Source organism: Oncorhynchus masou, chromosome 9, assembly GCF_036934945.1.
Source record: "Oncorhynchus masou masou isolate Uvic2021 chromosome 9, UVic_Omas_1.1, whole genome shotgun sequence".
In the NCBI taxonomy this organism is placed as follows: Eukaryota; Metazoa; Chordata; class Actinopteri; order Salmoniformes; family Salmonidae; genus Oncorhynchus; species Oncorhynchus masou.
Window position 1 is genome coordinate 65,090,744 of NC_088220.1, and position 14,113 is coordinate 65,104,856.

At 47.2% G+C, this 14,113-nt stretch overlaps 1 protein-coding gene across 7 annotated transcripts in view; it reads left to right on the forward strand.

Moving 5' to 3' along the window:
* Nucleotides 1–14,113, forward strand: part of LOC135546482 (dixin-A-like) — a 33,320-nt gene that overhangs the window by 11,161 nt on the left and 8,046 nt on the right. For 3 of the 7 annotated variants that reach the window (XM_064974946.1, XM_064974940.1, XM_064974942.1), the window contains exons 4-12: nt 6,896–6,985; nt 7,250–7,303; nt 7,408–7,458; nt 7,691–7,795; nt 7,950–8,003; nt 8,125–8,214; nt 8,320–8,394; nt 10,019–10,222; nt 10,353–10,419. In XM_064974946.1, coding sequence (XP_064831018.1) covers nt 6,896–6,985; nt 7,250–7,303; nt 7,408–7,458; nt 7,691–7,795; nt 7,950–8,003; nt 8,125–8,214; nt 8,320–8,394; nt 10,019–10,222; nt 10,353–10,419 — 790 coding nt within the window. The remainder of the gene's footprint in view (nt 1–6,895; nt 6,986–7,249; nt 7,304–7,407; nt 7,459–7,690; nt 7,796–7,949; nt 8,004–8,124; nt 8,215–8,319; nt 8,395–10,018; nt 10,223–10,352; nt 10,420–14,113) is intronic. The other 4 variants (XM_064974941.1, XM_064974944.1, XM_064974945.1 and 1 more) reach the window with 3 other exon arrangements.

The window sequence follows — 14,113 nt, forward strand, 5'->3', positions numbered from 1 at the left end:
AGTGAAGTTGGGGGAGGTGCATCTGGGACATCCAAAAGTCGGACACGAATGTGGTTTTCCAACAGTAACCCACTGGGCACAGACGTCAATTTAACCTCTATTCCACGTTAGTTCAATGTAATTGAATTGAAATTATGTGGAAACAACGTTGATTCAACCAGTGTGTGCCCATTGGAATGGCTCAGATAAACATGGCAGTGTTTTATTCAAGGTTTTCTTTATAAAGTCAAAATAGTTCTAACCCCCATATCACACACTCACAAACTGAAGTCATAATACAATATTATGTGTATAAACATTGTACAATCAATTAGGCCAATATCACATTTATTTGTATATATCTACTGTACCCTAGTGATTTGTTGACAATAAAGCCTCCCACAATACAGGCGATGGCTACAGGATGAAGTTGATGAAGAGCAACTGCAGAAACTTGCCGATGACTGCAGTCAGAACTTCATGACCTTTGATCACATGATTTTTGTAAAGTTCCTGCAGTCGACAAGTCATGTGGATCTTAAAACTAATAGAAATAAAAATGAATATAAAAACACAATAAGCTTGACACACACAGATTTTAAAAAACAACAACCTTTATTTAACTAGGCAAGTCAGTTAAGAACAAATTCTTATACTGCCTTGTTCAGGGGCAAAACAACAGATGTTTTTATCTTGTCAGCTCGGGGATTCGATCCAGCAACCTTTCGGTTACTGGCCCAATGCTGCCCCATACACACAGATACCTGCCACCCAGATACACACAGTCAGTCAGACAAACATATGCTGAACAAAAATATAAAACGCAATATGCAACAATTTCAAAGATTTTACTGAGTTACAGTTCATATAAGGATATCAGGATATCAAATAAATTCATTAGGTCCTAATCTATAGATTTCACATGACTGGGAATACAAATACGCGTCTGTTGGTCACAGATACTGTACCTTAGAAAAAGATAGGTGCGTGGATCAGAATTTGCATCATGCAGCGCAAAACATCTCCTTCGCATAGAGTTGATCAGGCTATTGATTTTGGCCTGTGGAATGTTGTCCCGCTCCACTTCAATGGCAAGCTTCAATGCCATACAACTCTCCTTCCATTGGCTTCCTATTTCGCAACAAAGCATTCTTCACTCATGCTGCCAAACATACCCTTGTAAAACTGACCATCCTACCAATCCTCGACTTCGGCGATGTCATTTACAAAATAGCCTCCAATACCCCACTCAACAAATTGGATGCAGTCTATCACAGTGCAATCCGTTTTGTCACCAAAGCCCCATATACTACCCACCATTGCGACCTGTACGCTCTCGTTGGCTGGCCCTCGCTTCATACTCGTCGCCAAACCCACTGGCTCCATGTCATCTACAAGACCCTGCTAGGTAAAGTCCCCCCTTATCTCAGCTCGCTGGTCACCATAGCAGCACCCACCTGTAACACGCGCTCCAGCAGGTATATCTCTCTGGTCACCCCCAAAACCAATTATTTCTTTGGCCGCCTCTCCTTCCAGTTCTCTGCTGCCAATGACTGGAACGAACTACCAAAATCTCTGAAACTGGAAATACTTATCTCCCTCACGAGCTTTAAGCACCAACTGTCAGAGCAGCTCAAAGATTACTGCACCTATAGCCCACCTATAATTTAGCCCAAACAACTACCTCTTTCCCTACTGTATTTATTTTATTTATTTATTTATTTTGCTCCTTTGCACCCTGTTATTTTTATTTCTACTTTGCACATTCTTCCACTGCAAATCTAACATTCCAGTGTTTTATTTTATTTATTTATTTATTTTGCTCCTTTGCACCCTGTTATTTTTATTTCTACTTTGCACATTCTTCCACTGCAAATCTACCATTCCAGTGTTTTACTTGCTATATTGTATTTACTTTGCCACCATGGCCTTTTTTTGCCTTTACCTCCCTTATCTCACATCATTTGCTCACATCGTATATAAACTTGTTTATACTGTATTATTGACTGTATGTTTGTTTTACTCCATGTGTAACTCTGTGTCATTGTATGTGTCAAACTGCTTTGCTTTATCTTGGCCAGGTCGCAATTGTAAATGAGAACTTGTTCTCAACTTGCCTACCTAGTTAAATAAAGGTGAAATAAAAAAAATAAAAAATGGCTGTGCGAAGTTGCTGGATATTGGCGGGAACTGGAACACGATGTCCGACAAGCCAAACCCAATGAATATAGTTGGTAACGAATGTTTGATCTTGAACAGAACTTACAACATCACTCAACATGTCTCAATCAAAATTGTACAGCCAGAAGTACAGAAAAGAGTGGGAGTCTGTACCTGGACAAATGTCAAATCATATTTTTTGCAGAGATGGCCAGTCAATTTGAGTAACGTTATTGTGTATTCTATGTAATGACGCAGTTTTACGTTATCACGCAATGACATCACAACGTCATTTAGCAACTTTTAGCAACAAATCAACCTGCCTCTAGCAACTTAGCCTGGAAATTAGTTGGCAACACTGCTGGTGAGTGTGCAGGCCATGGAAGAACTGGGACATTTTCAGCTTCCAGGAATTGTGTACAGATCATTGCGGCATGGGGCCATGAATTATCATGCTGAAACATGAGGTGATAGCGGTGGATGAATGGCACTACAATGGGCCTCAGGATCTAGTCACGGTATCTCTGTGCAGTCAAATTCACATCTAGAAAATGCAGTTGTGTTCGTTGTCTGTAGCTTATGCCTGCCCATACCATAACCTCATCACCACCATGGGGCACTCTGTTTACAAAGAAGACATCAGCAAACTGCTCGCCCACACGATGCCATACATGCGGTCTGTGGTTGTGAGGCCGGTTGGACGTACTGCCAAATTCTCTTATTGTTACACCCTGGTCTATATTTATTATGTTTATCTTCATTTATTGGGTCAGGCCAGGGTGTGACATGGGTTTATTTGTGGTGTGTTTCTTCTTGGGGTTGTGTGGGGTGTATAGCATAGTCTATGGCTGCCTGAGGCGGTTCTCAATCAGAGTCAGGTGATTATCGTTGTCTCTGATTGGGAACCATATTTAGGTAGCCATATTCTTTGTGTGTTTCATGGGTGATTGTCCTTAGTGTCCTTGTTCCTGTCTCTATGTTAGTTTACACTAGTTTAGGCTGTTTCGGTTTTCGTTACGTTCTTTTTGTTTTGTAGTAGTTGTATTGATTCGTGTTTTACGTTTTTTCATTAAACATGGATCCAATCTACACGCTGCATTTTGGTCCGACTCTCCTTCGCCTACAGAAAACCGTTACAGAATCACCCACCACAAACGGACCAAGCAGCGTGTCAACAGGTAGGTGCAGCAAAGAGAGGAATGGACATGGGAGGAGGAATTATTCGGAGAAGGACCTTGGGATCAGCCTGGAGAATATCGCCGCCCCAAAGAAGAACTGGAGAGTTCTGGAGAGTTGAGAGGCGCTGGTATGAGGAGGCAGCACGGCGACGCGGATGGAAGCCCGAGAGTCAGCCCCAAAAATTTCTTGGGGGGGGGGCTCAGGGAGAGTGTGGCAGAGTCAGGAGTCAGACCTGAGCCCACTCTCCCTGTTTATCGTGAGGAGCCAAGGAGGAGACCAGAACCGGTGTTGGAGGTGAGCAAAGCAGAGAGTGTGAAGGAGTTAATGGGGAAATTGGAGGAGAGAGAAATGAGGGAGTTGCTGTGTTGGTGCTTTTTGCATGGAATTTGCCCGACGGAGCGTGCCAGGGATTTGATTGCACCTGGGTCAGCGCTCCATACTCATCCTGAGGTGCGTGTTAGTCGGCTGGTGAAGTTGGTGCCAGCCTCACGCACCAGGCCTCCTGTGCACATCCCTAGCCTTGCACGTCCTGTGCCAACACTGCTCTCAAGATCTCCAGTACGCCTTCACGGTCTAGCCCATCCTGTGCCACCTCCACACACCAGCCCTCCGGTGGCAGCTCCCCGCACCAGGCTTCCTGTGCGTGTCCTCGGCCCAGTACCACCAGTGCCAGCACCACGCATCAGGCCTACAGTGCGCCTCGCTTCTGCAGCGCTACCGGAGCCTTTCTCCTCTCCTGCGCTGCCGGAGTCTCCCGTCTGTTCAGCGCAGCCAGAGGCTTCCTCCTCTCCTGCGCTGCCGTAGCCTAACGCCTGTTCAGCGTTGTCGGAGCCTTTCTCCTCTACTGCGCTACTGGAGTCTCCCGCCTGTTTAGTGCAGCCAGAGCCTTCCTCCTCTCCTGTGCTGCTGGAGTCTCCCGCCTGTTTAGCGCAGCCAGAGCTTCCTCTACAGTGCTGCTGGAGTCTCCCGCCTGTTTAGCACAGCCCGAGCTGTCAGTCTGCATGGAGCAGCCAGAGCTGTCAGTCTGCATGGAGCAGCCAGAGCTGTCAGTCTGCATGGAGCAGCCAGAGCTGTCAGTCTGCATGGAGCAGCCAGAGCTGTCAGTCTGCATGGAGCAGCCAGAGATGTCAGTCTGCATGGAGCAGCAAGAGCTGCCAGTCTGCATGGAGCAGCCAGAGCTGTCAGTCTGCATGGAGCAGCCAGAGCTGTCAGTCTACATGGAGCAGCCAGAGATGTCAGTCTACTTGGAGCAGCCAGAGCTGTCAGTCTTCATGGAGCTGCCAGTCTGCATGGAGCTGTCAGTCTGCAAGGAACTGTCAGTCTGCAAGGAGCTGTCAGTCTGCAAGGAGCTGTCAGTCTGCATGGAGCTGCCAGTCTGCAAGAAGCCGCCAGAGCTGTCAGTCTACATGGAGCAGCCAGAGCCGCCAGTCAGGATGGAGCACCCAGATCCGTCAGTCAGTCAGACTCTTCCAGATCCGCCGGTCAGCCAGACTCTTCCAGATCCACCAGTCAGCCAGACTCTTCCAGATCCGCCAGTCAGCCAGACTCTTCCAGATCCGCCAGTCAGCCAGACTCTTCCAGATCCGCCAGTCAGCCAGACTCTTCCAGATCTGCCAGTCAGCCAGACTCTTCCAGATCTGCCAGACTCTTCCGGATCTGCCAGTCAGCCAGACTCTTCCGGATCTGCCAGTCAAGCAGATTCTTCCGGATCTGCCAGTCAACCAGACTCTTCCGGATCTGCCAGTCAGCCAGGATCTGCCAGAACTGTCAACCAGCCAGGATCTGCCGGATCCAAATACCTGGCTGAGCTTCCTCTCAGTGCCGGGCTTCCTCTCAGTGCCGGGCTTCCTCTCAGTGCCGGGCTTCCTCTCAGTGCCGGGCTTCCTCTCAGTGCCGGGCTTCCTCTCAGTGCCGGGCTTCCTCTCAGTGCCGGGCTTCCTCTCAGTCCCGGGCTTACTCTCAGTGCTGAGCTTCCCCTCAGTCCCGAGCTGTCTCTGCCCCGAGCTGCCCCTCTGTCCCGAGCTGCCCCTCTGTCCCGAGCTGCCCCTCTGTCCCGAGCTGCCCCTCTGTCCCGAGCTGCCCCTCAGTTCCGAGCTGCCCCTCAGTCCAGTGGGATTCTGGGTGAGGACTACTAGGCCATGGTCGGCGGCGAAGGTGGACCATCCTAGGACGCGAGGAGGAGGGACAAAGACATTTATAGAGTGGGTTCCACGTCCCGAGCCGGAGCCGGAGCCGCCACCATGGACAGACGCCCACCCAGACCCTCCCTATTGTTTTGATGTGCGTCCGGGAGTCCGCACCTTAGGGGGAGGGGGGGGTGTTATGTCACGCCCTGGTCTATATTTATTATGTTTATCTTCATTTATTGGGTCAGGCCAGGGTGTGACATGGGTTTATTTGTGGTGTGTTTCTTCTTGGGGTTGTGTGGGGTGTATAGCATAGTCTATGGCTGCCTGAGGCGGTTCTCAATCAGAGTCAGGTGATTATCGTTGTCTCCGATTGGGAACCATATTTAGGTAGCCATATTCTTTGTGTGTTTCGTGGGTGATTGTCCTTAGTGTCCTTGTTCCTGTCTCTATGTTAGTTTACACTAGTTTAGGCTGTTTCGGTTTTCGTTACGTTCTTTTTGTTTTGTAGTATTTGTATTGATTCGTGTTTTACGTTGTTTCATTAAACATGGATCGCAATCTACACGCTGCATTTTGGTCCGACTCTCCTTCACCGCATGAAAACCGTTACACTTATGGTAGAGAAATTAACATTCAAATATCTGGCAACAGCTCTGGTGAACATTCCTGCAGTCAGCATGCCAATTGTACTCTCCCTTAAACTTGAGACATCTGTGGCATTGTGTTGCGTGACAAAACTGTACATTTTAGAGTGGCCTTTTATTGTCCCCTGCACAAGGTGCACCTTTGTAATGATCATGCTGTTTAATCAGCTTCTTGATATGCCACACCTGTCAGGCGGATTAATTATCTTGGCAAAGGAGAAATGCTCATTAACAGGGATCTAAACAAATTTCTGCACAACATTTGAGAGAAATAAGCTTTTTGTGAATATGGAACATTTCTGGGATATTTGTTTTCAGTTCATGAAACATGGGACCAACACTTTACATGTTGCGTTAATATTTTTGTTCAGTGTAGCTTTATGGGAACATGTTTAGTGTGTATAAGACGTATCCCTCCAAGGCTCCAGCTTAGGTAAGTTTACAATGAGATTGTGATCATCCAAGCTTTATCTGGTATCAGGATTTAACTGCTCTAAAACAGCACAATCTAATCTATCATGTCAGGTATAAAAATCACCCCCCACCTCTACCCCGCCCCGCCCAACTGAGCTTAAAATGGTCCTGCAATGTCCAAGCCAAGCATTTGCTCTATTTTCACTGTCCAGTTCAGGTTGGCAGCCGTGTGGTATAGGTGAGGTTGTACATCCATGTTTGTGTGTGTGTGTGTGTGTGTGGCTGTCTTTCTCTCTGTGTTTTTATACTGTGAAATATATTCTGGGTGTATAGACTTTGTTAAGTATACAGTAGGTACAGTATGTATCTATCCCTCTCTTCTCTCTCCAGGCTCTACTGCTGCACGGCTCTCTCCCTGAGGACGAGCAGGACGTCTCCCTGGGCTTCGGGGATAGCAGAGCTAACTCTGAGCAGCAGCTGGTACTGTGTCCGCCCCCATCCTCTTTAGTCACTTTAGATAATACAGCATGTTCAGCCACTCACTGTGATGTGACGGTGTCAGAACTCGGCATGCTATAATGTTTTTATTGTTACTCTAGAGTCCAGAGAAGATGCAGATACTGTTGAAGCATGAATTAGTCTATGTTATCTACTTAGCCTGCTTTCATGCCAGGTCACTGTCTCCTTATAAGCTCTGACATTTCTCTATTCTCACATAATGCCGCTCATCCCCTTGCTTTGAAGGTTCTAATCCGCAGTCGTCTGGACCAAAGCATGGAGGAGGCTCTTGATCTGAAGGTACAGTGGTAATTGGGCTTAATGTGGATGAGCTGCCATAAGAACACAGACCTTCCCCTCCTAATGAAATGTCTCTGAGTCTGTCTGTCTTTCTGTCCTCTCAGAGGGAGCTTCTGAGGCACAAGCAAGAGGCACGCCACCTTCAGGCTATTAAGGTAAGACCTGCCAGTCAAACCCTCTTAAGTTTGTTTGGATCATTACTTATACATGGATTACTGGCTTTTATTCAGTTCTCATGCCAGCAGCCCCTTTTAGCCTCCAGTGTTCCTTTACAGAAGAGTGGTGTGCTCTGTTTTAGGCTTCATAATGATCCATATGTGGGTCCTTACTCTTTGGTAGGCAAGCCAGCCTCTCTAGCGTTGTCTTTGATCTGCCTTTCCTCATTAGGATGCTCTTCAGCAGCGTATGTCTGTACAGGAGGCTGCGGTGCTGCAGCTGAAGCAGGAGCTACTGAGGTGCAGCATGGGCAAAGAGCAACTGGAGGGGGAGAACGTGAGTCAGATGATATGATAATACACACGTTGACATTTAGGATGAATATTTGACCTTTATATTCAATGGCTCTATCTATTTATGTATTAAAATATTCACAAATTGTTTTGTTCATCCACGTTACAAATATAAGTATATTTTTGTATATTTGTAGGCAGAGCTCAAACGGAAGTTGAGTGATCGGAACAAACTACTCAGTGAGTATGAGGTAAGATCAGGAACTAAGTGCATTTTCACAATTTCAACAAACTTTAACAATTTTGGATATGATTATGTAGTTGAAATGTATCAAAGTATCAGATATCTCAGTGATATGTCTATAAAACCAGCAGCAACTTGGAAAAAAGGATAGACTACTTCAGCAACAGCAAATGAAACTGGATGATGCTCGGCACAACTCTACTGAAGGAAGCCACAGGGTATGGTACCATAATCAAACTGTTTCCACTGCACTTACAGTAAGTGACATGTATATGCTGTAGCTTGCAAAGTTGGTAAGATTTATTAAATCTATTTTTCTTCAGTCATCTAGGAGTGAGAAGAGTGGGTACAGTAACTCTGTGAGCCCACCCCCTGGTCCGGCCTTCCAACACACAGCTGTGAGTCATGTACGCCTACAGTGCATTTGTAAAGTATTCAGACCTCTTGACTTTTTCCACATTTTGTTACGTTACAACCTTATTCTAAAAAACTTTTTTTTAAATCCTCAGGATTCTACAAACCATACTCCACAATGACAAAGCAAAAACAGGTTTTTAGACATTTTTATTAATAGAAAAAATGTCACATAAGTATTCAGACCCTTTTGCTATGAGACTCAAAATTGAGCTCAAGTGCATCCTGTTTCCATTGATCATCCTTGAGATGTTTCTACAACTTGATTGGTGTCCACCTGTGTTAAATTCAATTGATTGGACATGATTTGGAAAGTACACACTTGTCTATATAAGGTCCCACAGTTGACAGTGCATGTCAGAGCAAAAACCAAGCTACGAGATTGAAGGAATTGTGCGTAGAGCTCCGAGACAGGGTTGTGTCGAGGCACAGATCTGGGGAAGCGTACCAAAAATGTTCTGCAGCATTGAAGGTCCCCAAGAACACAGTGGCCTCCGTCATTCTTAAATGGAAGAAGTTTGGAACCACCAAGACTCCTCCTAGAGCTGGCCGCCCTGCCAAACTGAGCAATCGGGGGAGAAGGGCCTTGGTCAGGAACCTGATGGTCACTCTGACGGAGCTCTAGAGTTCCTCTGTGGAGATGGGAGAACCTTCCAGAAGGACATCCATCTCTGCAGCACTCCACCAATCAGACCTTTATGGTAGAGTGGCCAGACGGAAGCCACTCCTCAGTAAAAGGCACATGACAGAGTTTGCAAAAGAAACCTAAAGACTCTCAGACCATGAGAAACAAGATTATCTGCTCTGATGAAACCAAGATTGAACTCTTTGGCCTGAATGACAAGCATCACATCTGGAGGAAACCTGTCACCATCCCTACGGTGAAGCAAGGTGGTGGCAGCATCATGCTGTGGGGATGTTTTTTCAGCGGCAGGGACTGGGAGACTAGGCAGGATCGAGGCAAAGATGAACAGAGCAAAGTACAGAGAGATCCTTAATGAAAACTTGCTCCAGAGTGCTCAAGACCTCAGACTGGGGCGAAGGTTCACCTCCCAACAAGACAACGACCCGATCGAACATATCTGGAGAGACCTGAAAATAGCTAGGGAGCAGCGCTCCCCATCCAACCTGACAAAGCTCGAGAGGATCTGCAGAGAAGAATGGGAGAAACTCCCTAAATACAGGAAGACTCGAGGCTGTAATCGTTGCCAAAGGTGCTTTAACAAAGTACTGAGTAAAGGGTCTGAATACTTATGTAAATCTTATATTTCATTTTTTATAAATTAGCAAAAATGATTCCCCCCCTTTGTCACTAAAGGGTAATGTGTGTAAATTGAGGTGAAAATTTAGAATAAGGCTGTAGCCTAACAAAATGTTGGAAAAGTCAAGGGGTCTAAATACATTCTAAAGGCACTGTATGTACATTTCCTGGGAGGGAGTGTGGGTGGGAGGGAGTGTGTGATTAATTTAATGTATGTTTCATGTCATCATTATAGCTGTCTCTAGAGCTAGAGACCTACTGGAGGTTAAAGGCCATAGCCAAATGATCAACCTTCAAATTGGCCTGGCCACCAGTTCTAGTATTTTATGTCATTTTGTGTGTATTAGCAGGGAGAGGAACTGCAGCTGGTAAGGGAGGCCTTGCGTAGTCTGAGGGATGGTTTCTCAGGTCACGACCCTCAGCATCACACCCTGGACACACTGGAGCAAGGGGTGGCCAGTCTCATGGACCGCCTATACACACTCGACACACGCCGCAGGCAGCAGGACAGAGAAGGACACACACAACAATACACACAGAAGACCACAGAGGTGGGTGCTGTGTGTATGCTGTTAGCGTTATATTTTGCACCTGATGTCATAATCATGTGTTTATCGTGTGCACATCGTGACTGGCTGAATTGGCATTTCTTCTAGTAACTGTGACTCTGTCTTCTTGTAGGGTCCATACAAGTCACCAGGACGAAGAGCCAACCACACAGACAGGGACTCATGGCCACCCAGCTCAAGTAAGATATACTGTTTTTTACAATGCCTTGCAAAAGTTTTCACCCCCTTGGCATTTTTCCTATTTTGTTGCATTACAACCTGTAATTTAAATGGATGTTTATTTGTATTTCATGTAATGGATATACAGAAAATAGTCCAAATTGGTGAAGTAAAATTTAAAAAAATACCTTGTTTACAATTAAAATTAAAAAGTGGTACTTGAATATGTATTCACCCACTTTGCTACGAAGCCCTTAAATATGTTCTGTTGCAACCAATTACCTTCAGAAGTCACACCTGTGTCACACAAGTCCACCTGTGTGCAATCTAAGTGTCACATGATCTGTCAGAGGTTTACATACACCTTAGTCAAATACATTTAATCTCAGTTTTTCACAATTCCTGATATTTAATCCTAGTAAAAATACCCTGTCTTGGGTCAGTTAGGATCACCACTTTATGTTAAGAATGTGAAATGTCAGAATATATGGAGAGAATTATTTATTTCAGCTTTTATTTATTTCATCACATTCTCAGTGGGTCAGAAGTTTTTATACAGTCAATTAGTATTTGGTAGCATTGCCTTTAAATCGTTAACTTGGTTCAAAAGTTTTGGGTAGCCTTCCACAAACTTCCCACAATAAGTTGGGTGAATTTTGGCCCATTCCTCCTGACAGAGCTGGTGTAAATGAGTCAGGTTTGTAGGCCTCCTTACTCACACATGCTTTTTCAGTTCTGCCCACAAATTGTCTATAGGATTGAGGTCAGGGCTTTGTGATGGCCACTCCAATACCTTGACTTTGTTGTCCTCAAGCCTTTTTGCCACAACTTTGGAAGTATGCTTGGGGTCATTGTCCATTTGGAAGACCCATTTGCAACCAAGCTCAACTGCCTGACTGATGTCTTGAGATGTTGCTTCAATATATCCACATCATTTTCCCCCCTCATGATACCATCTATTTTGTGAAATACACCAGTCCCTCTTGCAGCAAAGCACCCCTCACAACATGATGCTGCCACCCCCAGTGCTTCACGGTTGGGATGGTGTTCTTCGGCTTGCAAGCCTCCCCCTTTTTCCTCCAAACATAACAATGGTCATTATTGTAACGGTTTTCTTGCGGTGAAGGAGAGGCGGACCAAAACGCAGCGTGGTTTCTATTCATGGTTATTTAATGAAGAAAACTATACATGAACAGACTAACAAAACAATAAACGTGAACCTAAAACAGCCCTATCTGGTGCAAACACAGAGACCGGAACAATCACCCACAAACACACAGTGAAACCCAGGCTCCCTAAGTATGATTCTCAATCAGAGACAACTAATGACACCTGCCTCTGATTGAGAACCATACTAGGCCGAAACATAGGAATAGCCAAATCATAGAAAAACAAACAGACTGCCCACCCCAACTCATGCCCTGACCATACTAAATAACGACAAAACAAAGGAAATAAAGGTCAGAATACCCCCCCCCCCAAAGGTGCGGACTCCAGCCGCAAAACCTTAACCTATAGGGGAGGGTCTGTGTGGGCGTCTGTCCACGGTAGCGGCTCTGGCGCAGGACGCAGACCCCACTTCACCAACGTCTTAGTCCGCCTTCTTGTCCGCTTCCGTGGCCTCCTAACCACGGTGACCCTACTAAATGACCCCACTGGACAGAGGGGCGGAAGCTCTGGACAGCGGGGCGGAAGCTCTGGACAGCGGGGCGGAGGCTCTGGACAGAGGGGCGGAGGCTCTGGACAGAGGGGCAGGTGACTGGCGGATCCTGGCTGACTGACGACTCTGGCTGCTCCATGCTGACTGACGGCTCTGGCAGCTTCTTGCAGACTGGCGGCTCTGGCGGCTTCTTGCAGACTGGCGGCTCTGGCGGCTTCTTGCAGACTGGTGGCTCTGGCGGCTTCTTGCAGACTGGCGGCTCTGGCAGCTCCTTGCAGACTGACAGCTCCTTGCAGACTGGCAGCTCCTTGCAGACTGGCTGCTCCTTGCAGACTGGCAGCTCTGGCTGCTCCATGCAGACTGGCAGCTCTGGCTGCTCCATGCAGACTGGCAGCTCTGGCTGCTCCATGCAGACTGGCAGCTCTGGCTGCGCTGAACAGGCAGGAGACTCCGGCAGCGCTGTAGAGGAGGAAGGCTCTGGCAGCGCTAAACAGGCGGGAGACTCCGGCAGCGCTGGAGAGGAGGAAGGCTCTGGCAGCGCTAAACAGGCTGGAGACTCCGGCAGCGCTGGAGAGGAGGAAGGCTCTGGCAGCGCTGGAGAGGCGAGGCGCACTGTAGGCCTGATGCGTGGTGCTGGCACTGGTGGTACTGGGCCGAGGACACGCACAGGAAGCCTGGTGCGGGGAGCTGCCACCGGAGGACTGGTGCATGGAGGTGGTACTGGGTAGACCGGACCGTGCAGGCGCACTGGAGCTCTTGAGCACCGAGCCTGCCCAACCTTACCTGGTTGAATACTTCCGGTCGCTCTGCCAGTGCGGCGAGGTGGAATAGCCCGCACTGGGCTATGCAGGCGAACCGGGGACACCGTGCGCAAGGCTGGTGCCATGTAAGCCGGCCTAAGGAGAAGCACTGGGGACCAGATGCGTAGAGCCGGCTTCATGGCATTTGGCTCGACGCTCACTCTAGCTCACCACAGTGCGCACCACAGCATAACACGGTGCCTGCCCGGTCTCTCTAGCCCCCCGGTAAGCACAGGAAGTTGGCGTAGGTCTCCTACCTAGCGTCGCCATACTCCCTGTGAGCCCCCCCAAGAAATTTTTGGGGCTGACTCTCGGGCTTCCATCCGCATCGCCGTGCTGCCTCCTCATACCAGCGCCTCTCCGCTTTCTTCACCTCCAGTTCTTCCTTGGGGCGGCGATATTCTCCAGGCTGTGCCCAGGGTCCTTCTCCGTCAAGGATCTCCTCCCAAGTCCATTTATCCAAATAGTGCAGCCTCTCCCGCTGCTGCTGCTGCTGCCTCTGTTGCTTCTCCTGCTGCTCTTCACCACGCCGCTTGGTCCTGTTGTGGTGGGTGATTCTGTAACGGTTTTCTATATGCGAAGGAGAGTCGGACCAAAATGCGGCATGGCTATTGTGATTCATGTTTAATGAAACAAAGTAAACACGAATCAAATACAAAAAAACAACAAACGTAATGTGAAAACCGAAAACAGCCTATACCGGTGCAAAGTAACACAGAACAGGAACAAGGACAATCACCTACCAAACACTCAAAGAATATGGCTGCCTAAATATGGTTCCCAATCAGAGACAACGATAAACACCTGCCTCTGATTGAGAACCACTTCAGACAGCCATAGACTAACCTAGAAAACCCCACTAGGCTACAATCCCAATACCTGTGAAAAAAACCCAAGACAAAACACACCACATACAAAAAACCCATGTCACACCCTGGCCTGACCAAATAGATAAAGAAAACACAAAATACTAAGACCAGGGCGTGACACTGCCTCTGATTGAGAACCATACTAGGCCGAAACATAGAAATACCCAAATCATAGAAAAAGAAACATAGACTGCCCACCCCAACTCACGCCCTGACCATACTAAATAATGACAAAACAAAGGAAATAAAGGTCAGAATGTGACAATTATGGCCCAACAGTTCTATTTTTGTTTCATCAGACCAGAGGATATTTCTACAAAAAGCATGATCTTTGTCCCCATGTGCAGTTGCAAACCGTAGTTGCAGTTGCAAACCACCATTTCAG